We start from the raw sequence: 26,917 nt of genomic DNA, 5'->3' as shown, positions 1-26,917 counted from the left end.
TTCAGCGGCTGTCCGAGGTTGGAGTGTCAGGGGCCGCTTTGAGGTGGCTTAAGTCCTTTCTCAGTGGCCGGACATATCAGGTCTGGGAAGGCAATGATCGGTCAACATCTATCCCCCTCCAGTGTGGTGTGCCACAGGGCTCTTCCCTCAGCCCGACATTGTTTAATGTTTATATGGCCCCCCTGGAGGATGTGGTGGCCCCGGCATTTGACATTAAAATCGTCAGTTATTCGGATGATACGCAGTTGGTGGTCGCCCTATCCCAACTGATGGAGAACCCCGATCTATTGCACTCCTGTCTGTCCGTTGTCCACACCTGGATGTGTGAGTCAGCTCTTAAGCTCAACGGCTCAAAAACAGAAATTATGCTATTAGGGAATAAGACCCCCTCTCTTCCATTGACCAGCTGGCCCTGCTGTATGGGTGACCTCCCGAGCCCAAAAAAGGAGATTAAGAGCCTAGGGATTTGGCTGGAGCAGGGCCTGTCATTTAGGATACAGGCAAAGAAAACGGCAGGTGTTTGCTTCGGTCTACTCCGGTCAGCTCGCAAAGTCTTGCCTCTCCTTCCTCTGACATCTAGGAAGCTGCTCATTCAGGGGCTTATTACATCGAGACTCGACTATTGCAATGCAATTCTCTTGGGAGCCCCGGAAGCTACGTTTAACATACTCCAGCAGGTCCAAAATGCCGCCGCTAGGCTACTCACGGGCTTGCCTAGGATACAGTCAGCCAAACCTGCCTTAAAGGCGCTGCACTGGCTCCCGGTGCGGGAAAGGGTGAAATTCAAGGCCCTCTGCACAGCCCATAAAATCATTCAGGGTAAGGGCCCTCCTTTACTGAAGAGCTTAGTGGTGCCCTATAAAGCGAACAGAAAGCTACACTCGGATCAGAAATTTCTCCTCCATACTCCTAGATTAAAAAGAGCTCGTACTGGGGGGAGGAGATTCTCGGTCAACACAGCGATGCTGTGGAACGCGCTCCCTCTGAAGCTACGCTCTGAGACCTGCACTCTGCGGTTTCGCAAAAGCCTCAAAACTTTCCTTTTTCCTGCTTAATCGCATTTGAACTGGCCAGGGGTTAATTGGTGGGGTCTGGACAAGCGCTGGGATGCCCGAGGGTAACTACGCGCTATATACAATTTTAAATAAATAAATAAATAAATAAAACGGTTAGGGTTAAGTCGCCTCTCGGAAATCTTGTGTTCTTTTGGGTTGGATAATTCTGAATTTTTTGGGAAGCAAACAGAGTAATATTTTTGAATTCCTGTAGAGCAAACAGAAAAGTTTTTAGGCTAGAATGGGCTCCAGAATGTAATCGGGCTTAAGGGACATACAGCGCAAGTCTGGCACATTGCACAAAGCCATAATGGGAGGAGAAGAAACTGCATAATAAAAATGAACTTGATGTTTTGACACAGTGGAGGTGAGAATATGAAAAATACAATCAGTAGGACATCGAGGGGGGAGTTTAAACAATAGTAAGGCTAGTAAAGCTCAAAGGAAATAACTCCACAGTCTTATGAAGCTGTCACTTGACATTTAGGTTGTTTAAAAAGTAGATGCTGAGCTTTATGGACTGATGGGAAGGTCAGTTAAGGGGTTGTTCTTGACTATTTCACTCTGCTTTATAAAGTTTTCAATAAGCAACCTCATGTTTCTAGATACTGTTTGAACATCTTTTTTTATTGTAATAGGATTTTAGAATACTTGGCTCTTTGTGTCAGAATATGCCAGGATGGAATAATGGTCTTTAAATTTTGTAAAATTCACCCCCATGTCTGTCAGAGGTTCTCAGTGTTGTAGGCTAAATAAAATGGCTACTTGTTTCCATAGTCGGCTGTGTCCTGGTTATCAACTAATATTAACCGATGACTAACCTGCCTCCTTGTGGCATGATTGGAAACTACCTAAAAGTAGTTCTACTTTGTATACCAGCCCCACCTCTTTCCTAGATGGTTACCCTTGCCAGTTCGTCCACCACCCTCTTCAGTTCTTTTGGTGTGGACTAAAACATGGCTCTCTCGCACTCTGTGTTTGATATCTGAAAGAGACTTCTAGCTGCAGATTCCTTACCTTAGAATTATCACCAGGTGTCAGACTGGATATAGAAATTTTGTGAGCAGTACCCCTGTGCACCGGTAGGTGGCGTCGTTCTGCTGCGCGTGGTTGTCCACACTGGAAGTGATGTTCAAGATGCCGTAAAATGCGGCACTGCAGCACGCCAACACCAGTTCTTTTATTTCCTTGCCAGCCATCTCCGATCTGAAGAAAGCTACCCTAGTCAGTTATTGACTGGACTTTTTCCACTTTGTCAGATTTTTAGGATTTTTCTCGTGCTGCGGCAGGATGTCAACTAAAAAGGCTGGCTTCAAGCCCTGCAGCACCTTCTACTGGGAAATGTCGGTGATGGACTCGCACCTCCTTTGCCTCTTTTGCCTTGAGCACTACCACGACACGACTATCTTCGTCGAATGCCTCGCCATGCACCCCAAGGCCTTCAGGTAGTGCTCCCTCAAGCTCTTTGCTGCCCGACTAGCAACGCTGCAACAGTCTTGATCCTGGGCGAAAGGAAGCACCTGGGATCGAGCAGAGTATTTGGGTTAGTCCCACAAGCATAAGAAGTTGGAGAGGCTTTGAGTTTACCCAGTCAGTCGAAGTCGCATGTCTAGACACAGGAACGTAGACATTCGAGGCCTGGCTCTACGGTTGAGTCTGCGCCTGGGCCAACTGTGCGCCTCCCTGAGTTTCTGAGAGCTGAAGTGAACCACGCCTCAGCTTAGCAAGTTCAATGGGGCCCAACCACCTCATATTTGGGCGGTCTTTCCCGCTGGGATGCCCTCAGGCCTCACGGGTTCGGAAGGTACCCCAACTCATTCACTGCCGGTGGTTCCGCACCTTGCTGCAGTCTGGCTTCTTCAATCCACAAATGGATCTAGACCAGCACCGCCTTACCACCAAAGCCGTCCCCCTTCTTATTCCAGACTCCGGAGCGGAGCAGGAGGGACGTTGTCCGACGCCAAATGGAGCCATTCTGACCAGGCCAGAGCCTGAGCCCTATTCTTATGGTCTGGGACTCTGGGGAGGATTGAGAGGGGTCGCTGGACCCTGAAGAATACCAGCACCTAGACTCCAGCATGGACTGGTGTGAGGATTTGGTGGACACCAGCGGACTAGACACCTTTAAAAAATACTGGCATGGTCTCTCTCCCTACTGTTGCTACGGACAAGGTGGCTTCTTGTGCTATGGTGGTAAATGAGGCTGATATCTTGGACCTTCGCCTACTCTCAATGGCAGTCAACACTTGACGGAGGAGCTTCAGACAGAAGTGACCCCCTTCTTCCAGTTCATGAAGCCTTCACAGATGTCCTGCTGGGGACTTGGTCCACACCTTGCACTGGGGTTCCAGTGAACAGGAAGATTGCCCGCCGCCACACCTCAGCCCTAGGAAACCCCAACTTCATGCAACACCCTACCTCAGGCAGCCTGGCACATTTCCTACCACCCCACCGGATCGGAAATCCAAGAGGCTGGAAACCCAAGAGGCTGGAAACCTTAGGAAAGAAAATTTTTCCACCATCCTGGCACTGCAGGATGTGAACAGCTTTTTTAGGCTATTAATCCCATGCCCGGTGGGGTCAGGTTATGCAGGCGCGGCCCGTGGTCTCGGAGGAGGTCCGGACAGTACTCTCCCTAGCTATGTTTAATTGGAAAGGTGCAGCAAAGTTTATGGTTTGATGTGGATTAGACCCAACCGACTCGCTGGGCAGAGTGGTTTCTTCGTCATGGCCTTTTGGCGCAATGCTTGGCTGAGAACTGGCTTTTCCGGGGATGTTCAAACTTCGCTTATTGACATTCCCTTTGATGTCTCAAGTCTCTTCGGAGACTAGACTTTCCACGAATAGCAGCGCTGTGGCCAGGTCCTTGGGCCTTTCCATGCCCCCTCACCAAACCTACTCCACCTTTGGTCCTTTAATTTCCTGGGAAGGGGCTTCCAGCTGTATCTTTACCAGCCCAGTCACCATGGCATGCAAGCTTCCCATCCTGTGCTTGGTTGGGGATGCGGGTCGGGCAGCCAAAGGTCAGGCCAGTCGTCAACTCACCCAGCAGCCGCTGCCTCCAAACCCCTTTAGTTTGCCCTCTGACCATTATGGGCACCCAGTTGGAGGCAGGATAAACAATCCTCTACCCTGCATGTTGGTCTATAACATCAGACGTGCTGGGTTTTTCATATTGTCAAAAGGGGCCCTTCGCGACTACCACTCTATCCATGTCCCCCACTTGCGACAGGCTGATGTATGACGATCTCTTCTTGCTCCGCCAGGAATTGATGGCTCTCTTGGCCAATGGAGACATAGAGAGGAGGTCGTTGTTGTTATTATTTCTGCTACTTTCTGGTGCACAAGAATGGAGGCCTTCGTTCTATCCTAGACCTGCGCCCTCTCAGTTTCTTCCTCAAAAAGTTCAAAATGATCACACTTGCCTAAGTAATTTCTGCTCTGTACCCTGGGAGACTGGATGGTAGCGTTGGACTTGCGTTACTCATACTTCCTCATACCTGTCCTGCTGCCCATAGGCGTGCAGTTCACGGTGGGCCACGCCCACTTTCAGTTCGCCATGCTTCCTTTTGGCCTTACCAGCACCCCTCGGGTGTTAATGGTGGTGGTTGCAGCTCATCTGCAGAGATCAGGGTGCAAGTCTTCCCTAATCTCAACAAGTGACTGTTAAAAGCGGGCTCCCCACAGGCTGTCATCTCCCACCTCCAGATTATGGCGGACATCCTGCACTTGCTGGGGTTCACTGTAAACATGCCAGCGTCACACCTGACTCATTCTTGGATTCTTCCTTTCATTTGAGCTGTTCTAGACACAGTACCGTTTCTGGCATGTCCTCCTGAATGGCAAGTCCAGAATATTCAGGCTAATACTAATGTTTCAGTCTTTCCTGGATTGCGGTGAGACGGACTCAGAGGCTGCTGGGCTTTGTGGCCCCAGGCATCCTGCTTGTGTTGCATGCTCGCTGGCATATTCTGGCTCTGCAGTGAGATCTGAAGTTCCAGTGGGTGCAGCATCAGGAGAATCTCTGATGTGGTCCAGATCTTATAGGGAGCTGCAAAAGATATGCAGTGGTAATTAGCGGGCCCCGAATGGCACAGCGGCAGCCCCCCTTTCCCAACCAGATCGGACAGTGGTGAAAGATACCGGACTCCTGGAGTGGGGAAACCCTGTGATAGAGGTGGAAATAAGAGGCCTCTGTTCTCTCGGGGAATCTGGACTCTACATCAGCATAGTAGAGCTCCGGCCAATCTGGCTGGTATTAAGTTTTTCTGCCCTCCATCAAAGGAAGGCTAGTGCAGGTGTTCTTGAACAACACTAATGGTATTTGGTATACAATAAACAGGGCAAGGTTGGGTAATGAACTCTGTGTACATGGCTGGAACTTCAAGGCATTTCCCTGGTGGTTAATACCTGGCGGGTTCTCTGAATGTCATGGCGGTCAAACTCCGCTGAAGATTCCTAGCCTATCATGAGTGGAATCTCCATCCTTAAGTGGTGCATGGTCTCTTTGAGCAGTGAGGAGTGCCTTAATTAGATCCATGCGTCACTGCAGAGAATGCACAATATCAGCAGTTTTTCTCGCTGGAGTTTCCTAGGTGGCTCTAGCCCAGAGACGCTTTTTTTCCTCGAGTGCGGCTCAGGTTTCTTGTACGCCTTCCCGTCCGTACCATTCCTACCCATAGTTCTCAAGAAGATCAGTAACGATCAGGCCAAAGTCATCCTTGTGGCTCCAGACTGGGCTTGGAGAGTTTGGTATCCCAAGCTGTTGAGCTTATCCGTTGGTACTCCAACAGTAGGGTAGGGTAGGGTTCTCGACCCAAACCTGTCAACACTGGTCCTTCATGCTTGGAGCTTGAGGAGCGATGATTGACAGTTTTCAACTTTTTGCCCGAGGTCTGCACTGTTTTTTTGGCTGTCAAGCGTCCCTCCACCAAAACTGTGTATTCGTGTGGTTTGTGGCAGGTTGGCCAGGGCCAGACTGGCCATAGCGGGCATCAGGAATTTTCCTGGAGACTGGATTGGAGGGAGCCTGTTTTGCAGCAGTGGGGTCAGTTTTTGTTACTGAGTCCCGTTTTACAGCTGTGCTGCAATATCAGATCAGGCCCCAGTAACAACGCCATTTTGCAATTTTCCTCTCCGGCTCCTTACCATCAAGATGGCCTCCGTAGTGGCAGTAACATCTGCCCGGAGTATCCGTGAGCTTCATGCTTTTTCCGCCCAGCTTTTATGCCTGAACATGTACCCAGACAAGCTGGTTCTTACTACAACTTCCTTCCTGCCTAAAGTTGTCACCCCCTTTCATGTAGGCCAGTCCATCACCCTGCCTACTTTATATGATCCACCACATCCCTCCAAGGAAGAGAATCAACTTTACTTTCTGGACCCCAAAAAAAAGCTTTGACCACAAGGACACTTCTTGGGGTGTGTCGGAGCGAAGAAGGGAAAGGCTGTGCAGAAACTATCTCCCGATGGATTGTGCTCTGCATTAAGATCCGCAACGCATTGAAGAAGATCAGCAAAAATGGTCAGGCAATTTAATCGATGTCTCTTCAGTAATTTTGCCCGGCGTTAAACGCCTCTAATACCTTACAAAGATTATCAAATAAAGAGGCAGGCGCTGGAGACAGGAAGACAGGGAACACGTTTTATTCCGACGGAGCAGAACACATCAGGTCGGACAACAAGGTATCGTCTCGAGGTGCTCTCTGACAGCCTCTCTGAGACCTGGTCTTTTATACACTGGTTTATGACATGTGACCGTTCTTTATTACAGCAAAGACATTGTGAAGTATGAGGATGACATCCCCGGCACCCCCCAGTTCCGGCCCACTCCAACACATGACAACAGTAGAGGCCCTTACCCCCCATACAACAGGAGGGGGCTATCACGCAGCTGAGTGTTTCGCCGATTCCTTTGGAATGTGTGTGCCTGATCGAATCTCAAGGGGTGGGGAGGTCATGATCAATAGTAGCTCCTTTGAAAAGGGTCGAGTGCATGCAGTAGTGGGCAATAAACTGTACCCTCAGGCCAAAGGATGACCAGCGGTTCGTACAGACAATCGGGCTCAGAGGAAGGGGTCATCAAAGGAGAGGTATTCATGGAAGGAAAGGATCAGTGTGACCAGTGTGGATAATCGGAAGGAGGTGTTGGTCAGGCGCGGGGTGTGATTCCTAGAGACAGTCATGTGGAAGAGGAGGGTTCATGACTTACGCATGTGGATGCGGGGTCAGCCAGAGTGCATGGGGGAGGCTTGCAGGGTCAGGGAAGTGCGCTGAGGATCGATCGTGAACAGGGAGACCATGGTACCTAAAATGGCTGTCGTGTATGTTCATACGTGAGTTTGCAAGATGGCGCAGATGATGTTCAGTACACGAACTAAAATTCCACAGCATTGCCCACGAAGAACACCATGATTGCTTGCTTGCAAATTGTACCAGAGCCAAGGCTGCAGCCACAGCATTAGCACACGGGGTCTCGATCCTGGGCGTCTGCCAGGCAGCAATGTGTGCCTCTCTGCACACATTCATAAAACACTTCTGGCTGGACAGTCTGGTCCGTCAGGACTGGCACTTTGCCCATTCGGTCCTGCAGGACTTTTTGGTGTGAAATTGTTTTGCAGACCCACCTCGGAGGGGGTTATTGCTCGGATATCTATTCTAAGTTAAGGAATTCGCATCTAGAAGTCTTATCAGATCAACTAGCTACTTCTGTAAAACCTTATCTGGTAGAGAATCTATCTAGCCGCAGATTCCCTACTGACCCACCCATCTTTTTTCGCTGTCTTTATCACAACACGCATGGTACGGATGAGGAAACACACCACCCTATTACTCACCTGACTAACCGATGGTAGCAGGGGATAAAGACAGCGAAAAAGATCACGAACAAAGGGTCACCAGTATGCCCTTACTGGGCACCATAGCGGTACTCATTGACCGCTGAATTAAAGCAGAAAGGTGAGAACTGACCCTTGCCCTGAAGAAATTGCCAAAAATCATCTAAGGCAATGAAACATGTTGGCCCTCTTAAATTAGAAGGCAACTGAGTGTCTTTTAACCGAGCAAACTCACAGCTTAGAAGACAGAATGGTAGCTAGTGATGGTTTACCTAATTTTTAACATAACAAGGTGGTCTTAATAGCAGTAGGTCTCACATTCTTTGGGGTCCGGAATGAAGCAAGAGGGAGACACGTCCTACAGCTTATCTTATCAGCTAATTACAACTCACTGATTAGGGATAGTATTTGCTCACCGCACTTGCACACTGCATATATAGATAAACATTGTTTTTTGTCTTCACAATATTTTGTTTGGTATGGAAGTGCTAATGATGAGAACCAGAGTCCACTGGTGAGAACCTATCAGTGGACTCCCATGGGGTTACTTCCGTGAGCACTCCATACCTTTGTACACTTTTTTTGTCTATCTCTTTGTATAGTACATGTGTTGATTTTTTTTCCACAATAGTGTAGAATGATCTATGTTACACAACACACTGAGATGAGTACAGTTAGGGGACACCACGCATAAGAGAGCAGGGACCAATGTTGGCAAACTTTGGACTTTGACAAGTGCCAGTGTATTACATAAAGACGTAGTGAATACATACTCGCATGTGGTCATAAGTCATCTGCTCCATACATAAGGGTCAGGTCAAATATATTGTGTAATATTCAGTGAGTGGGGGCTTGACCTGGTCCGCATTGAACCCCTTAAGCTCTATGTTGAATAAAATGCACACAGGCACTACCTGAGGTTCACTGTGGTGCTGTGGCACTATCTGTTCCTAGCTCTGCTGTTTTGCCTGAATACTGCACCACAGTTTTAAGTCAAGGTACTGGCCGTTTCGGTGGTTTCACTCCAGACGCCGGTAGTCCATATATTTCTAAACTTGGGTGACCGGCTGGTGAAGGTGGTGTCCCCTGTGCCAGTCACAGAACATCTTCAGTGCACCAAGTATTTGTGTGTGTGTGTGTCCATCTCCCCCCACCCCCCAAACATGCATGGGAAAGATCCACTATGTTATGCCACTTATGATAATGTTGTATAACCAGTCCTTCGATGGTGCCTGCAGAAGCAATGGCACTTTCATAGGAGAAACCTCTGGCTCAGGTGCAGATCTGATTCTCCCATGCTGCATCTGCACTGGTGCATGTGTGTGCCCCTACAGTCAGTTGGTGGGCTGTCCCTTCAGTCTTCGGCTCCTGCATGCCTCCTCCTTGGGCTGGGGAGCTCATCGGGGTGACACTGTGCTGTAGGGTCTAAACTTCTAATCAGAACAGCGCCTGCACATAAATGCACTACAGTTGCAGTGGTCTGTTTTTTCGAGAAATTTGTCTGACATTCAATCTAATAAGCACAATTCATGTTCTGTCAAGCTTAACTTTCACCATCCAGTATATCAACAGATTGATCTGTGGGTCTTTGACTTTTTGTTGGAGCTATTTTGTCAGTTTTTTCAGGCACCCTAAATGTGAGGTTGATATAGAATGGTCTCTCCTCATTAGAGTAAAAGTGGGAATTTTACTCCAAGGTAAGGGAAAAGGTATTCTCAAAGTTGGCCAATGGATCTTTTCCCCATGGCTCAAAACTGACCTGTCTTTCTTTATGCCATATACTTCCCTCAGAATGGTACCCTGGGGGATGTCTTAAGATTCCGTTTGTCAAGGGGGCTGCTTTATTTACCCTGTTGTGTTTCCTGTAAGAATCCTGCAGAAGATGCAGGAGCATCAACTACAGCTGGTTCTGATTACCCAATGAGTCAGAGGATCGGATATGCTGATCTATTGGCACTCTGTCACTCCTTTATGTGCAAAGCATACCTCCTGATACAGCAGGATGGTCAGATCCTCTGCCCCTAGATGCTGTGGCTACAAGCAAGATAGATTGATCACTACTGCAGGCGTCATCTTGGCGACCAGGAAAGCTGTTATCAAAACCATCCACCTGGGTTTCTGTACTGGTTTTGTTTAGTAGTGCAAGTCGGATGGCATCAAACTTTTTAAATCGCACCATCCAATCCAGACCTCATTCCATGGACACTGGTTTCCCATCCGCGCCTCTCCACCAGGGCCTTGAGCTCTTCCTGGGGCTCTATGACCCAGGCCTTGATGGTTTCATTGTGAAGAATACAAGCACAGTAATGGAAAAGATGACTTCCCAGTGCACTCCAGATTACCGTGGACTGACACTATGACTTGTGCGATCTCTGCTTCTCCCCCTGATGAAGAAGATACCGCTTGAGAGACCCACATCACTTTCCGGTTGAAGGGTACCGATGGGAGCGGTGGTGGGCCATGAGAGGAGGCTGAGGCAGAAATCAGTCAAACACCCCAATATTTTCAGAGAACACAGCGTTAAGGCAGAGGAAATAGTCAGCCTGTCTAAGACACAACACCATGTCATCACCCTGCCAAAAAGCAGCCTCCTCCGACTCAGTCCGAGAAGGAAGAGGTAGTCTTTTGGTGCTCATAGCAGGGAACGAAGTCTACATTCTTGACTGGTCGGCATCGGATCAGAATTTTGGCCAGCATAACTGCCAGAGTAGAGGTAGCGCACCGCCCCTGAAGGGGTCAGGTACTTGCACCTAAAATTAAAACAAGCAGCCGGGCCACCACTGCTTTCAGGCCATGGTCAGCACTTATCTAAACCTTACGCCATGAAATTGCTACACATGCCTCAGGCTATTTGTAGCCAGCATGCTCCTACTAACCTGCACTCAAGCCCACATTGGCAACGGAGACCGAGGTTGGTGCCGCAGCCAGTCTTGACGCCCATTTCTCTGAGAGCGGAGTTGGCAATAAAAGCACCCTCTGTCAGCCTCCTAGGAGTCAAGACAAACCATCCTTCATTGGCTACAGGAGGAGCTGGATTCCACAGACCGTCAAGATCGCCACGAAACTGCCTCCAAAGGCAACAGACTGCTACAAAAGAGGAAGCTCCTCTTCGAGAAAGTAATCACTCTTGTCCCTCCTCCAGCTCCCTTGTACAGGAGATGCAAAGACCAGGCCACCAACACACACTCCCAGTTGCTCATCCACCACCTCCTCCCCCCCTTCATCCTCCCACACCTTTCCCCTCACCCATACTAACTAGAGAGATGTTCAATTCTAGCACTGGGTGATATATATATATATATATGTATATATATTTTTATTGGTAGCAGGACTGCACACAAATAAGCCTTTGGAAACTGCCTTCCAGAGGGATTTTAGAATCACTCTGGAGACATCGGAACAAGAACAGTACTTAAAAGTGAACACTATTACACACAGGGTCTACATATGTCACACATTTCCCCCTTAAAACAACAAACCTCAAATTAAAGAACTGCGCTTTTGCAGCGTGAATCTTTTCTGGATTCACTATCCTGTACATCATTCCGCCATCGTGTGGTTGGGTCCAGAATCGTAGTATTTCTTCTCTACAACCTTTTTTTTTTTTTGTTGATGGGCGTCGGCGTAGTACCATTGCAGCCAGATTTCACAAGATTCAGTCTTTGGTACTACAGTTTTAGTCCAATCAAACATTACCACCCAGAGTTTTCATGCAACTGCTGGGAATGATGGCATCTTGTATCGCAATTGTGCCTCATGCAAGGCTTCACATGTGTCTTCTACAAGAATGTCTAGCGAGACAGTTGAATCAATCATAGGGTCAATTAACCGATCAAGTGTTGGTAAACGGCTGCATCCATCGCTCTCTACAAAAGGGCGGCCCTTAATAGACCCTATTCCATAGACTGTTCTAGCAGACATCTCTCACCAGTTTGGTGCCAATCTCCAACATAGCACAATCCAGGGTCTGTGGAGCAACAATCACAAAAGTCTCCACATAACTACCTAGAGCTTCTGGCAGTTCTCCTAGCACTCAAAGGTTTTCAGACTTACCCTAAAGGCAAAGCTGTCCTAGTCCGCACAGACAACACGACGGCAATGTACTAAGTACAAAAACAAGGAGGGACACAATCTCCAACTTTCACGCCTCTCACAATATTTGGAACTGGGCAGTTCATCACAACCTCTATATCCTAGCAGAACACCTTAGGAGTAAACAACCAGATTGCCGACCTCCTCAGCAGACAGAGGCAGCAAGTTCACGAGTGGGAACTTCCTCCCAAAGTCCTTCTTCCTTACTTCTTCCTTACTTGCAACACTTGGTATTTCTACAAAAATAGATCTGTTCGTCACAGTCCGTAGACAGCGCAAAATGCCCAAACTTCGCATCCAGGTTCCCACACCCTCTAGCCAAGGGTGTGGGAACCCTTGGCTCTGGAGGAGTTGGTCAGGGATATTTCCCTACGCTTTTCCACCTCATCCACTACTTCCATTGCTAGTTTGGAAGCTCAGACAAACCTCCCTTACACTGATTCTAGTAGCTCCCATATGGCCTCGTCAACTTTGGTCCTCCACCCTGTTAGAACGGCCGGTGGTCCCACATCAAAAACTACATCTCGCCTCCAGTCTCCTCACTCACAGCCATGGAGAAATCAGACCTCTAAATCCCAAGGAGCTCAACCTAGCGATTTGGCTCTTGGAGTCAGTTTTTTTTTTTAAATTTGCCACCATACTGTACGACTATTCTAAGAAGCAAGAAAGCCTACTACCAGCACGTGCTATGCAGCAAAATGGAAAAGATGTTATCTATTGTAATAAAATCAATTCTCTAGACATTTCTATACAAAATATTGTCTGTTACATGTTGCTAGCTTACACATCTATTCGTTTTACACCTTGCAGCAGTGGCTGTCTATTTGCAAAACAGACAATATTTATCTTTCTTCAAAATTCCACTAATCAAAGCTTTCCTTAAAGAGTTATTCTTCGCAACAATGCAAAATGCCTTCCCAAAGTGGTTTCTGCTTTTCATTATAACCAATCAGTTGTGTCACTTGTGTTTATTGATCAACCTGATTCAGTGGCAAAAAGAGCTCTCCACATGCTAGATGTTAGAAGGGCTATACTATATTTTATGGAAAGGACCAAAGACTTGCGCAAAACCAAACAACTATTTGTTGCATTTGCGCCCCCTCACAAGGACAACCCCATCTCTAAAGCAGGCATTTTAAGATGGATTGTTAAACATTCAAATATGCTATGCTAAAGCCAAAAGAACTTTATCCATTCTCCCTAGAGCGCATGCTACACGCAAGATAGGGGCTACTGTGAAAAGCAGCAAGTCTCCTAAGACCCCCAATGCTGCCCGGCGCAGGGACACCTTTAATTCACTTGTGATTTTCTATAAAAATAACGAGGCAGGCGCTGGAAACTGGAAGGCAAGAAAAAGGTTTTATTGATATGGTTACACAAGCTTGAGTGCCCGCCCCGGGCAGGTTACCACACAAACCCAACAGTAATTATCCCCCTACCTAGGTCAAAACAGACAATGTTATCTCGCAGCTGGACCTTTCTTCAGGGTCTAAAACATGTGAGACCGGCCAGATCTAAGAGTCTGTTCTGTTGATAAAAACAGGTCCCATTGTTGGCAAAAACTGCTGTATGCAGTGCAATAAACCATGTTTGCAAGAGTCTGTTTGGTATTTGGATCCTGTTTGTGTAAGAGTGTCCATGGGTTTGCCTGTAAACACAGATGAGAGGATAAACGAGTTTGGGGCAGCAAGTGGCACTAAGGTTTATCGTGACAATAGGGTTTATAGCCCCCAGCACACATATCCGGTTTGGTCAGAGACTCTGAAGGATGCTAGCAAGGACAGGGTGAAACAAAGGTGACCAACAGGGTACAAAATGGCTGTGATGTGTAAAATGGCTGTAGCTTATGTGCACATAGAAATACCCACTAAGCAAGATGGCGCAGGCAATGTTCACAACCGTCATTTTGCCTTTAATAATATGCTGTTGTAAACATAAATGAACGCCGCTTATGTACACCTAAAGTTCATCGATTTGAACACTACTATGGCCGTTTTAAGCAACATTCCTCTAGCTGACATATATAAGGCAGCTACATGGTCTTTACCACACACATTTACTAAGCACTACTGTGCAGATGCGTTAGCAAGGCAACAAGGTAATGTAGGCCAGGCAGTACTTAAAACACTGTTTCAGACAACTGCAACAGGTTAGCCTCTGCTTTCGGAATGTACTTCTGTATAGTCTATGCAAAGCATGTGATCTACAGCTCACATGCTTCAAACGGATAATGTTACATACCCAGTAAGCAACTGTTCTTGGCATGTAGAGCTGTAGCTTCACATGCGCCCACCCGAATACCCCGTCTCCTGTAGTTGCAGTTTCTCCGTTTACATACACAGGAAGGACAGCTCTAGCCTAAACTTACTTACTCCATTCTCACTCTCTGCGGAAATACAATCTGAATGGAGTCCAAGACCATGCGCACTATCGCCGAAAGGAGGAATCACTGTACCTCAGGACTGGAAAGACTTCTTCGAGGGCCAAAATAACTTGCAGACATCCGTACCCAACACTAGATGGCAGGAGTATGCAAAGCATGTGAATCTACAGCTGTACATTCCAAGAACAGATGCTTACTGGGTAAGTAACGTTATCCTTACACTTTATTTCCTTTTTCTGATGCACATTGTTGTACCTTATTCCTACTAACTTAAACCTTATTCTCCGTTCTCGATTAACTTCATATGCCTTGCTTGGCCTTAGATCATAAACCTTTTTTTAAGACAATCATGTAAATTAAAAGTAACTTTGCCAGTATTACATGATTACTCTAGTTACAATTCTGCTTGAGTACTCGTTTACTCTAGTTACAATGGAGCTCGAGTAATGACTTGATTTGAGAGCAGTTTACAATTTCCCCTATAGTTGAAGTACATTGTTCAGAATTGAGATTAGTTTGTGCTTTACAGTGTTCTCGGCATGTTCTTTTCTTCACAGGTTCTGCCGGATATGACAATTTTGCAGAGGAGGATTCCTTTAACGTTCCGGGATTCTGCTACCGCACCTCTTCGTAAATTGTCTGTGGATTTAATAAAAACATACAAGCACATTAATGAGGTGAGAAACACATGTACTTTCATAGTGTAAACTTAAATTATATTTATTTCTATGTTTATCTTGATGCAGAATACCACATTTTGTAGATAGATTGACTGTTTTGTTAACAGCCGAGTTGTGCTTTGTAAAAAATGGAGACCAAACAGTGCATGTTTAGTCAGTCATAACTGGCTCCTTTTCACTGTTTATTGTGGATGTGACCACTGACCTTTTCCTCACAAGCCTGCCAGATACAACATTTTTCCTACTTGTATGTTGTCAGTTAGGTATATGATTTTCCTATTACTTAGCTGAATGACTACTGTCATGTGAACTCTACATCTGTTATACCTTTTTGTATTCTGTATGCATATCTTGTTCACAATCCTATACTCAAAATATAATTGCTGCTAAACCTTGCGCTTCCTAACAGGTGATTTGCTCTTGTGGCACGTAAAAACCTGTCATTCTATTTCACTAAAAAGTAATATTATTAAGGGTTGATACTATGAGTCTTAGAATGATACATGAAAGCCTTGGTTCCCAGAAGGTCATGTGGTAGGGCATGGATGACAGTAGAATATTTAACTATTTTTAGGTCGAGCCAGGGCAGCGTATGCGCTACTCTGCGAGCCATGCTGTATTGGAGTATGTACTTGAAGTCTTGCCCACTTTCTGCCTATATTGGTCATTTGCTTGTCATTGTCTTTCGTAAATGCTGGCTTCTGATTTGTTATTAGGCTTGATAGTCCGTCCTTAGTACCACCTTGTCTTCATTCGTAACCTCCCATGAGACCTGGTCCTTTTACTTTGGTTGTTACATTGTATGTCTTTTTCAGTCTGTAAGCACTATTTCCTTTAACGAGTTTCTCTTACTGCAGGAGTGTCTCTCATGCGCAGTTGTGACCACCAATTTGTTTAACTCTTAAACTTGGAGCGCTTTAGGAGCCATGGGAGACAGAAAGGTGCAACTCAGGGTTGCCGTTAGGGAGGTCAGAGGTGCGTGAAGTAAATTCTGCTAAATCTGGCATGTTTGTTTTCTGAACGAGCATCTATGTTAAACATGAATATGCTTTAGATTTGCTCCTCCGCTCACTGGCTAAAGACCATGACTTCAACAAATGGCTTACCCTCTTTTCTCAATTTGTTCCTCTGTGTCCAAAGAGACATTTGCAGCCTGTTTTTCTTTTTTGGATCCATTTCACACACTCCTGCAAGCGCAAACTTGACTGGAAGGTATTGGAGAGGTTTACTGAGCAGTTCTCCAGTTCCAAAGTGGCAGCCCGCTGCGCTTTACTCCTCGGCTCAGGTTACCTGTGAAGGGTGTGCTTTCAGCCCCAGTTTAACGTTGCTCTCGCTCATTTGCTTTTCACCACCTGCCCGTCACATTGCTCTATTGCTTGCTTTCCTCTGCCCTCTGTTCCCCTTCCCTCACTGCGCCATCATTTTTGCTTCCCGGCACCCTCAGTTTTGCTTCCCCACACCCTTCCCTGTCTGTGTTCCTTCTGCTACCTTATTTGCAACGCTCTCCCCACCCACATACACTTTTAAACAAGCTTTTGGAATGCAATAGGTCTCACATTTGCAAGAGTTTAAGCTATTGGCATTGTAAATGACAATGCCTTTTATTTATGTTTTGAAAACCAAAACACAAAATGAAAGGCATTCTCGTTTACAATGCCAATGGCTCAAACCCGCGTAAATGTGAGACCTACTGTATTGCAGATGCTTGTCCACCTTTGTCCAGATCTCTGAAATAGGGCCTGTTGAAGTTACTAGCATAATCTACTGGTTGAAGCGGTTCTTCCCTAGCTTGTCGCTGATACACCAGTGATGCTGATAGAGTGCATACTCCTTGCTGATCAGATATGTGTCTTTACTCCGGTTTTCTCCCTCTGCCTTTCCTTAAGAGGTTGATGACAATTAAATCATTGATGCAACTCATCTAGGGTTGGCATCATGGTCTTATTCTCAATTGTTGCACTCTAATAAGACAGCCGAGGTAATGTTGTGAGCCATCAGTACAAGACATCTATGGAAGTCTGTGACACCCAATACTAGTGCTGTCCCCTAGGATATCTCTGTAGCCAGCAGGTGCAACATTCTGTAGTAGGGGATCTCTGTGTATAGTCATAATCTAGTGAATAGTCCCGCCCATGTGCCTGGACCCCGGAGCAATCAAAAATCTCTTCAAGTGTCGAAAAATGCAGACCTGCGCAGACACTTAAGAGAGAATTAAAGACAGATAATGCAGCCTATAACCCAGGCTACACTGTCCAGTACTTCAACTAGAAATTCCACCAAAAAAATCCACAAAACAGCAAAGCCTGTACAGATTTCCCTTGCTTCAGCAGCAAAAACACTCTGGAATGATAGAGAGGAGGATCTGGACAGACAAGCCCCATAGGCTGCCATTATGTGGCTCAGAACAGGATACTGTGCCTTTAAGAGAACTTTCCAGAACTTCACAGTATCCCAGAATGCACTGCAGGTCCCTTTTACTTTGAGTTCTTTTTTCCGGCTCCTGCAAGCAGGACCCTGGAGCATTGAGCTCTCCCTTTTCAAGGGTTTATTGGTGATTTTTCACTATTAATTTCGTTTTGAGTGCTTCTAAAGTACTTTAGTGCTGTTCTTCTTGGGTTTTGCTCCTTTTTGATGTCAAATATGCCTGCATTATTTGACAAATGCCCGGAGTGCTCCAGGAAGAAGGCCAAATCGGATTCCCATGAGGTGTGTATCCTCTGCCTTCCCTCTTCCCATGTCCCAGAGGAGTGTGAGATTTGTCAGGGCTTCTCTGGCAGGACCCTGAAGGAAAGAAAGATCATCAGGCTTCAGGGACTCGAGGAAAGAAGGCTGAAGGCACAAGGTGGGTCTGGAGGGGCTCCTTCTACCCATGCTGAGGCCTCTGGGGGGCTCCCCAGGGGCATGAAGACCAGCAAACGAGCCCACTCTCCGTCTGGGTCGATTGCAGCGACCACGACGTCGAGAGGAATGACTGCGGTCTGTTCCCAGTCCCCCCAGGGCTCTGGGGCGAAGCGCCGCCGGCGCTCGACGTCGAGGGATGTGCACAGACCGCCGTCGATGTCTCCGGTGACTATTTCGTTGTCATCCTCGTCGGTCTCGACGTCGAGTGATCGACGTCGAAGGGCCCGGCGTCGGCGCTCGCCGTCGAAGCGACACCGCCGTTCGCCGTCGGCGAAGAGGAGGAGAACATCGTCGTTGAGGGGATCCTCGGCTTTGAGGAGTGGTCCGCGGTCGAGGTAGCCGTCGAGGCGGTCGAGGTGGCAGTCGAGGTAGCCGTCGAGGCGGTCGAGGTAGCCGTCGAGGCGGTCGAGGTAGCCGTCGAGGCGGTCGAGGTAGCCGTCGAGGCGGTCGAGGTAGCCGTCGAGGCGGTCGAGGTAGCCGTCGAGGCGCAAGAGGTCGCCGTCGAGGCGTACAAAGTCGCCGTCGAGGCATGGACGCCGGTCGCGCTGAGGAAGAGACGCTCGACGTCGAGGGGCCGACGCTCGCCGTCTGGTCACCGTTCTTCGACATCGAAGAAGCGGGAGAGGAGGCCTGATGCCATGGGAGGCTCTCCGACGTCGCAGGCTGGTGGTGGATCACCGGGCTCGGTGTATTCCGAGGTGTATACGCCTGCGCAGGTTACGCCTCCGCCGCCATTGCCGAGGGGTCCCCCTCCGAGGGTTCCTACCCCTCCGCCTTTGCTTCCGCAAACCGTACCTCAACCTCAGGTGCCACTGAAGCCTCCTCCGGTTCCTCCGAGGTCGTTTTCGTTGCCCAGGTTTCCGACACCTCCCGGGGGACTCCTAAGCCGCAGGCCCCGGCCAAGCCTAAGACGCCCGTGCCGGTGAAACCGGCGGATCGCCCGAGGCCTAGGAAGTCAAGATCGTGCTCCGGACGGAGAGGAAGATCTAGGAGTCGGCGCAGATCCTCCACTAGATCTAGGCGCCGTCATAGGAGGCGAGGGTCCAGGTCCCGCACGGACTCCTCCAGGACACGATCCTATTCGCCGACCCTGTCGGATTCCCCGGGGACAAGGGTGTCTTCGGTGGACGACATTAGCATGTTCCAGTAGGTTCTCCTGAGGGGGGGCTACGAAATTGGGCATCACGGTGACTGCTCCTACACCTACGATGTCCGTGATATTCGAGACACTTCACAAGAAGCATCTGTCTCGCCCTCTACTGCCATTGGTGCCAGGGCTGGTCGAACCTGCGGAGGAGCTGTTTCTTACGCCTGCGGTGGTGAAGGCCGCTCCCTCCCGACTTCTGAAGAAGTACAGAGCACCGGATTCGGACCCGGCCTTCCTGCGGATGGACCCAGTGCCCGACTCAGTTATAGTGACGGCGGCCATGAAGTTACACTCTACCTCCCCGTCCTCCACCGTGCCGCCTGATAAGGAAAGCCGATGGATTGATTCGGCTGGAAGGAAGGCTTGTGGAACTTCGTCCACGACCATGAAAGCCTCTAGCGATTTGGCTTTGCTGGGGCGGTACAGCCGTGCCCTGTGGGACTCCCTGGAACAGTTCACGGACCTTCTGCCACGTGACAAGAAGGAGGACTTCCTAGAAATACTTAAGGAAGGGATGCTGGTTTCAAACCAGGTCATCAGCGCGGCTGCGGATACCTCGCTGTTGGCAGCCCATGGTTACTGTCACGGGATCAACCAGCGCCGTCATGCTTGGCTCAGGCTCACGTCATTCAAGCCGGAGGCCCAGCAGCGGGTGGCCAATCTGCCCCTTTCCGGAGAAACACTGTTCGGAAAACATGCCGATGATGAGATGGCCCGCATGAAGGCGGAGGCGGAGACCCTGACGGCTGTGGGCTTGGAAAAGCCCAAAGAAAAGAAGTCCTACCGCCCGTTCCAGAGACGGTTTGGTGCACAGGGGAAAGGACGAGGACAGTCTTCGGGACAGCAGCAGTTCCGGAGACCCTTCCAGAAACGCCAGAAGGGTAGAGGTAGACAGCAGTCCTCTACAGCTAACAAAGGCCCGGCCGGGTCTCGACCCTGAGCGGTTACTTCCCCATCATCCGTTACCCGCTCCGGTGGGGGGGGAAGCATTAAATTTTTTCTGGCAGAGTGGAGAAAAATTACTCGGGACAAGTGGGGGCTGAATATTGTTTGCAATGGATACAGTCTTCGGTTCACCAGCCCTCCTCCATCGATTCCTCCGGTCAGCTCGTAGTATCAACTGCGCGAGCTCCAGGCGGTGGCCGATATCCTGTTAAGGAAAAGGGCGATAGAAGACGTACCTCTGTCTCAAAGAGGAAGGGGTCTGTACTCCCGGTTCTTTCTGGTCCGCAAGAAGGACAAGAACGAGTTCAGGCCCATTCTGGACTTGCGACAGGCGAACAAATGGATTCGCAGAGAGAAGTTTTGCATGCTGTCGTTGCATCAGATTTATCCTCAGTTGCAACAGGGAGACTGGCTATGGTCAATAGACCTACAGGATGCGTACTTCCATGTGCCCATTGCACACAAACACAGGAAGTTCCTGCGATTTCAAGTCGGCACCAAATTACTATCAGTACACAGTACTTCCGTTCGGGCTGAAGTCTGCGCCCAGGACTTTCTCGAAGTGCATGGCAGTGGTAGCGGCACACCTGAGGAAGAACAAGGTGTTTGTCTACCCGTACCTGGACGATTGGTTGATCAAGGCCTCCTCCTCCTTCTCGGAAGCTCAAGCGCACTTCCAGAAGACGTGCGTTCTTTTGAACAAGCTGGGGTTGCACATCAACATGTCCAAGTCTGTCCCGACTCCGGTCCAGTGCATTCAGTACTTGGGGGCCACCATCGATACGAGGTCAGCAAGCGTGTCTCCTTTGGAGGAGCGACGATTATCACTTCTTCGGAAGGCTCAGGCTCTTATGACCACTCCTTCTACAACACTGAGGACGGTGTCTTCTCTACTGGGACCGATGGCCTCTTGTATCTTCCTGACGCCACACGCCCGGCTACACATGAGACCGCAGCAGGATTGCTTGGAGGATCAGTGGGACCAGAGGAGAGGATCTTGGGACGACAAATACGACTGTCTCTGCATGCTCTTCAGTCTCTGAAGTGGTGGTGTTCAGCGGAGAATCTCCTCAGAGGGGTTCCCTTCCACAAGGACATTCCCACTCAGACTATCGTGACGGATGCTTCTCTCCAGGGCTGGGGAGCGCACTCCGGAGACTTACAGATTCAAGGGACGTGGTCCCCGACGGAGTCCACGTACCACATCAATTTCCTGGAACTCAGAGCTGTTCACTTGGCACTGAAGGCCTTTCACCCGTCCTTCCAGACCAACTCTTTGCTTGTACAGACTGACAATACGACCACGATGTATTACCTCAACAAGCAGGGGGGCTCGAGATCACGCACTCTGTCGCTGGAGGCGCAGGCGATCTGGCACTGGCTTCTGGCCCGAGGACTGACGATAACGGCAACCCATCTGCCAGGTGTGCAGAATGTTCAGGCAGACGCACTGAGCAGACTGATTCAGGAAAACCACAAATGGGTCATAAACGACTAAGTACTAGGAGAAGCCTTCGCAAGGTGGGGAACTCCAGACGTAGATCTGTTCGCCACCGCAGAAAACAGCAAATGCCGAGACTTCGCCTCCAGGTACTACCAGCCGGGGACGCTGGGGAATGTGTTATGGATCAACTGGTCGAACAGCTTTCTGTACGCTTTTCCACCCCTTCCCCTGATTCCGACGGTTCTCATCAAGCTGGCCCAGTCCAGGGCGCGGATGATACTGATTGCCCCGGAATGGCCCAGGAAGTGGTGGTCCACGGACCTGCTTCACCGGTCTCTCCTTCCGCACATGAAGTTGCCGTGCAGGCCAGACCTTCTCACGAAGTTCGGGGGGCTGATGTTGCACCCCAACCTCTCGTCTTTGAGTTTGGCGGCATGGCACCTGAGAGAGTGCAATATGGCCATCTTAATCTCCCAGAAGATTGCATCGACATACTGAAGGAGGCGAAGCGACCTTCCACTAGGACTTCTTATGCTTACAAGTGGAAGAGGTTTTGTATCTGGTGCAAGTCCAAGAACTATGACCCCACGACATGTAAGGAAGATGTCATCCTTCCATACCTTCAACATCTGGCACAGCCCGGCCTTAATGTCCATTCCATTAAGGTCCATCTGGCTGCATTGACTGCCTACAGGAAATGCCCTTCACAGACTTCCTTCTTCCAGATCCCTGTGATCAAAGACTTTTTGGAAGGCTTGAAGAAAGTGTTTCCTCCTGTCAGGCTTCCTTCGCCTTCATGGGAACTGAATGTGGTGCTGTCCAGGTTGATGAAGGAGCCTTTTGAACCTATTCATAAGGCTTCGTTGCAGCACCTGTCCTGGAAGGTGGCGTTCCTCGTGGCCATTACATCGGCCCGCAGGGTGAGTTAAATTCAGGCGTTGTGTTGCCAAGAACCTTATACTGTATTTCATGCTGCTAAGGTTGTTATGCGTACTCACCCTAAGTTTCTTCCCAATGTTATTTCTGATTTTCATGTCAACCAGACTAGAACTTTGCTTACGTTTTTTCAGAATCCTTCATCTCCAGCGGAAAGGTCTTTACATTCCCTGGATGTTCGGAGGGTGTTGAAATTTTATCTGGATAAAACCAAAGATATTCGTAGGTCGGACCAATTGTTTATCAATTATGGATCAGTCAGGACAGGTCTTGCTACCTCTAAGCAGTCCATCTCGAGGTGGATTGTGTCCTGCATACAATTGTGTTACCAAAAAGCTAATAAGACCTTAAGGGGTAAACCGAAGGCTCATTCCACCAGGGGCAAAGCTGCCACGACTGCTTTGCTCCGTAATGTTCCAATTGCAAAAATCTGCAAGGCGCCACTTGTAAGTCGGTTCATACCTTTGCTAAGCATTACTGCCTGGACACTGATGCCAGAGCAGACGCTCAGGTTGGGCAGGCTTCGCTGCGAAATCTGTTTGCACAATAGTGGTGTTATTTCTCGTTTCTCCACCGCCGCTTTGGTGTGGGGATGGGCTTGCCATTCTATTCACTAGATTATGACTATACACAGAGATCCCCTACTACAGAAGGAGTAGTTTCTGTCCTGTAACTCCAGTTCTGTAGTAGGGGTATCTCTGTTAGTCATAAGCGCCCGCCCTCCTCCCCGGTGAAGAGAGATATTCATGTAAGGAATGCTACAGGTCTGACGTGTTACGCCTTCAAAAAGAACTGAAAGTAAAAGGGACCTGCAGTGCATTCTGGGATACTGTGAAGTTCTGGAAAGTTCTCTTAAAGGCACAGTATCCTGTTCTGAGCCACCTAATGGCAGCCTATGGGGCTTGTCTGTCCAGATCCTCCTCTTTATCATTCCAGAGGGTTTTTGCTGCTGAAGCAAGGGAAATCTGTACAGGCTTTGCTGTTTTGTGGATTTTTTTGGTGGAATTTCTAGTTGAAGTACTGGACAGTGTAGCCTGAGTTATAGGCTGCATTATCTGTCTTTAATTCTCTCTTAAGTGTCTGTGCAGGTCTGCATTTTTCGACACTTGAAGAGATTATTTTTGATTGCTCCGGGGTCCACGCACATGGGCGGGACTATTCACTAGATTATGACTATAACAGAGATACCCCTACTACAGAACTGGAGTTACAGGACAGAAACTACTCCTTCTTTCTCATTGTTTTCAATTTGGAGTATGCGCGGATCTGAGTAACTGGAAAAAACAGAAAACTGTTGACAACTAATAGTTGTTTTTTGCTGTCCATATTGCTTCTCATGGAATAGACTTTATCAGGACAAATTAAGTATTGATGTACAGTCGGAAATTCGGATATCCTTCACATTTTTCTTTGGAACGTCGTGAGTAGTAATTTTTAAGCAAACCTCGTTTAGCCAAAATCAGCCTCTACATCAAACATTTCAGCTAGAAAGCAACGGGATTATCTGCACACAAATCTTCATTTCTACTTTGCACCTTCATTTCAGTACATATGTCCATTAAAATAGTATGAATAAAGTATATCAATTTAGGTTTGGAGTAATTCAGTACGAAAATCGTTCTAAAAATCCGTTTAGGAAGCCTCTGAGATGAGTAGAGTTCGACGAGCTGAAAGTACCTTAATTACCATCGGACCGAATCCAAAACGCGATCCGTCCAAGCAGTCCGCAAATGCTCCTTTACCTAGGCCTCCTCATATTGGTTTCACTAGCAAAGGTTTTCTAACTGGTATCTATGAATATGTAAGAAATGCGAGAATCCATATGGCTATGGCAAACTTTGGATTTTGTGGTATCTCTTAGAGTGTTGGTAGTATTCTAACGACCATGATGTAGTTTGGAATGTTGGAACATTGAAGAGTTTAGATGATGCAAGACTGTTGAGGTGAGAACGAGGAAGAAAAGGATTAAGGTTTTACAGAGATTTACTTAAGCTGATCATCTTTTGATCTGTGTATGCGTGCAGCATGATATTTTTCTGAGACCTACATTGTCCCATCTAAGGTATTGAAATAAATAAAACTTCTTAGTATAGCGGGAGATATAGCACATACGTTATTTTGACCGGATTTTACATCTGGCTTTCCAAAAGTAGAGACCCTCTGTGGATAGAAAATATTGAAATTTATCTCCAGTCTTTATGAAAAAGCGTTCAAGTATTGCTATTTGGATACTTTGTTATAATGCAACCCCCGTCTTTACAAACATACTTGGGTTATCCGTGTTTAAAAGAACAAACTTGTAGTTATGTTTTTATTTTCTTACTTATTAAGCCAAGAAATAGTCAAAAGCAACTCAGCGTAAAAGTTGTAAGAAATGCCAATATATAACCTATTTGTGAAAAGTGTATTGTCTTTGTCCTCATTAAACACTTGCCTTACAAACCAGAAATAAAATGCGGTTAACTTTTCTTACACTACAATTGTTTTTTTATATCGTCAGTTAAAATATATATATTTTTTTGGGCCCATTGCGAGTTTAGCAATTAAATTCGATGTAACCAAAGAAATATTATTTCCGTCTTTGCAATTAACTTGTCTTGGTTTTGAGTTACTGTACACAAACTACATCTGTGTGTGCATATTCTGCTTCGCGTTCGTGAATATCACCAGGCAAGTGGTTGGATGTAAACCTGTTTATTTTCCTAACTCCGTTTACTCTGCGTCCTATCGAACTTTCGCACACTTCGCGTAGCTTTATGGAACGACCACGTGGTGACAAGTGGCACATTGAGAAACTGCTTCATCGATGAATAAAAAACGACTAATGTTGCTCCAGAAAATGACATTATGTTGTCCTAATGAAAACACTTCCATTACATGGATAAGAAGAGCATTTGCGAGATTGATAACTTCTTTTCGAGCTCCCTTGGTACACTGGGATTGAAGACTGCTCTCTCGTGCCAAGTTATGGCCGTCACCTCTCTGACACGAGGCACCTTCCCGTCTTGACTTTTTAGCATGTCTGTACTTCAGAAATTCATTACATTTAATAGACAGTGGAAATTGGACACATGAACGTTTTTGATAGAACATTCTGAAATGCAGAAAGCATTTATAATGTCATGTTTTTTTTCTTAATGGATGTTGTAAGTGAATGTGATAATATCGTTTAAAAAAATCTAAGTATAATAGCAAGTTGTAAATACAATGATCTTATTATAACGAGTGAAGGCGTCAAATCGTATTTCGGCCTTAGAGCAAATGCTGTTCTTTGGTGCCACCTTGTGGATTTTCGTATATCCTTTCCTAACGGTACGTTAGGAAAACGACGTATTAATTATTGGCAAAAAATGAGGCAGTAGAAGAAACGCTTCTTCTTGGTTGCCCCATTTAGCTGAGCAAGTTTTTATGAATAGCTCCAGTTATCAAAAGGCCTGGTTGTTAAAGTTCCTATTACAACTACCCAATCTAACATAATTAATATCAATAACGTGATTACTGTTTCAGTGAATGAAATCCATTATTCTCCATTAAATGCATTTGTACAGGAACGACTTGAAAGTATTTGCTAATGGCAAGGTGGCACAGTTGCAGAATCTGAAATGTCCAGCGGTCTTGGTCATGTCCTACGTTTCTATGATGGGTGGGCTGAATGGGGTTTTTAATTTAAATATGTGTACAAGATATTGAATAGAATTATCATTCTGTTTGAATGCAAAGTGTAATCTAGGCCTGGCAGTCTAGTTTCCAGTTTGAAGAGAAAGTAGTGAGCAGTTTAACCAATCGGCACATTGAGGATTATATATATTTGTTTACATAATATTTCTTTGGCTATCGCGAGACCAAATCTAGGATTTCCTAAGAGGCTTGTTTACCCATGTTTTGGGTATGAACTTTATATGAATTTATTACTTTCGCATGAACCTTTTCTTCAAATTGTTTCTTGCTGTATATTGCCTGGGAGTGTTATTTTCCTTTGTGTATGAACTTAGCCAGGATTCCACCTATCACAACCAGATCAACAAAATATTGATATAGCACAGCCAATGGGACTTCAGATTTCTAATCGGGGTCTTTGAGTCATGAATAATATTTTCTGAAAAAACTGGCTTCAAGCATAAAAGCCTGTACTAGTGATTTTTAGTTGGAAATAAAATTCTTTAGGAAATTATCTTTCTCATACGTTCAAATACGAGCAACCTACCCTCCCTAGCTTTTCAGAGGGGTACTACCTACATCCACATTTCAGTTATTTAATGTGTGCAAGGGTGTCCTCTTAGGGGAAGCCAAAATCCTAGCACATTGGCTTAATGGTCGGAAGCTTTATCAGTTTTGTAATGAGGTAAATCTGTTCCTGACGAAACATTGCTGAAGTATCATTTTTGTAGCATATGGTGCTGGAGTTCTTCAGTATTGGGGTATCTTTCATAGATTCACATGCTTGAATCGTTACCCGTCGTCGAAGTGGGAGTCCCATGGTACATAAAAAGCAATAAGT

General features: G+C 47.1%; 1 protein-coding gene across 1 annotated transcript in view; it reads left to right on the top strand.

Moving 5' to 3' along the window:
* The window catches only part of LOC144770632 (dual specificity tyrosine-phosphorylation-regulated kinase 1B-like), a 431,276-nt gene that overhangs the window by 227,022 nt on the left and 177,337 nt on the right, over positions 1-26,917 (top strand). Inside the window, exon 3 of the mRNA XM_078655322.1 lies at positions 14,924-15,043. Within this exon, the coding sequence (XP_078511448.1) occupies positions 14,924-15,043 (120 nt within the window). The remainder of the gene's footprint in view (positions 1-14,923; positions 15,044-26,917) is intronic.

Source organism: Lissotriton helveticus, chromosome 7 (assembly GCF_964261635.1).
Source record: "Lissotriton helveticus chromosome 7, aLisHel1.1, whole genome shotgun sequence".
NCBI classification, from domain to species: Eukaryota; Metazoa; Chordata; class Amphibia; order Caudata; family Salamandridae; genus Lissotriton; species Lissotriton helveticus.
This window is presented reverse-complemented; position numbering and strand designations above follow the sequence as displayed.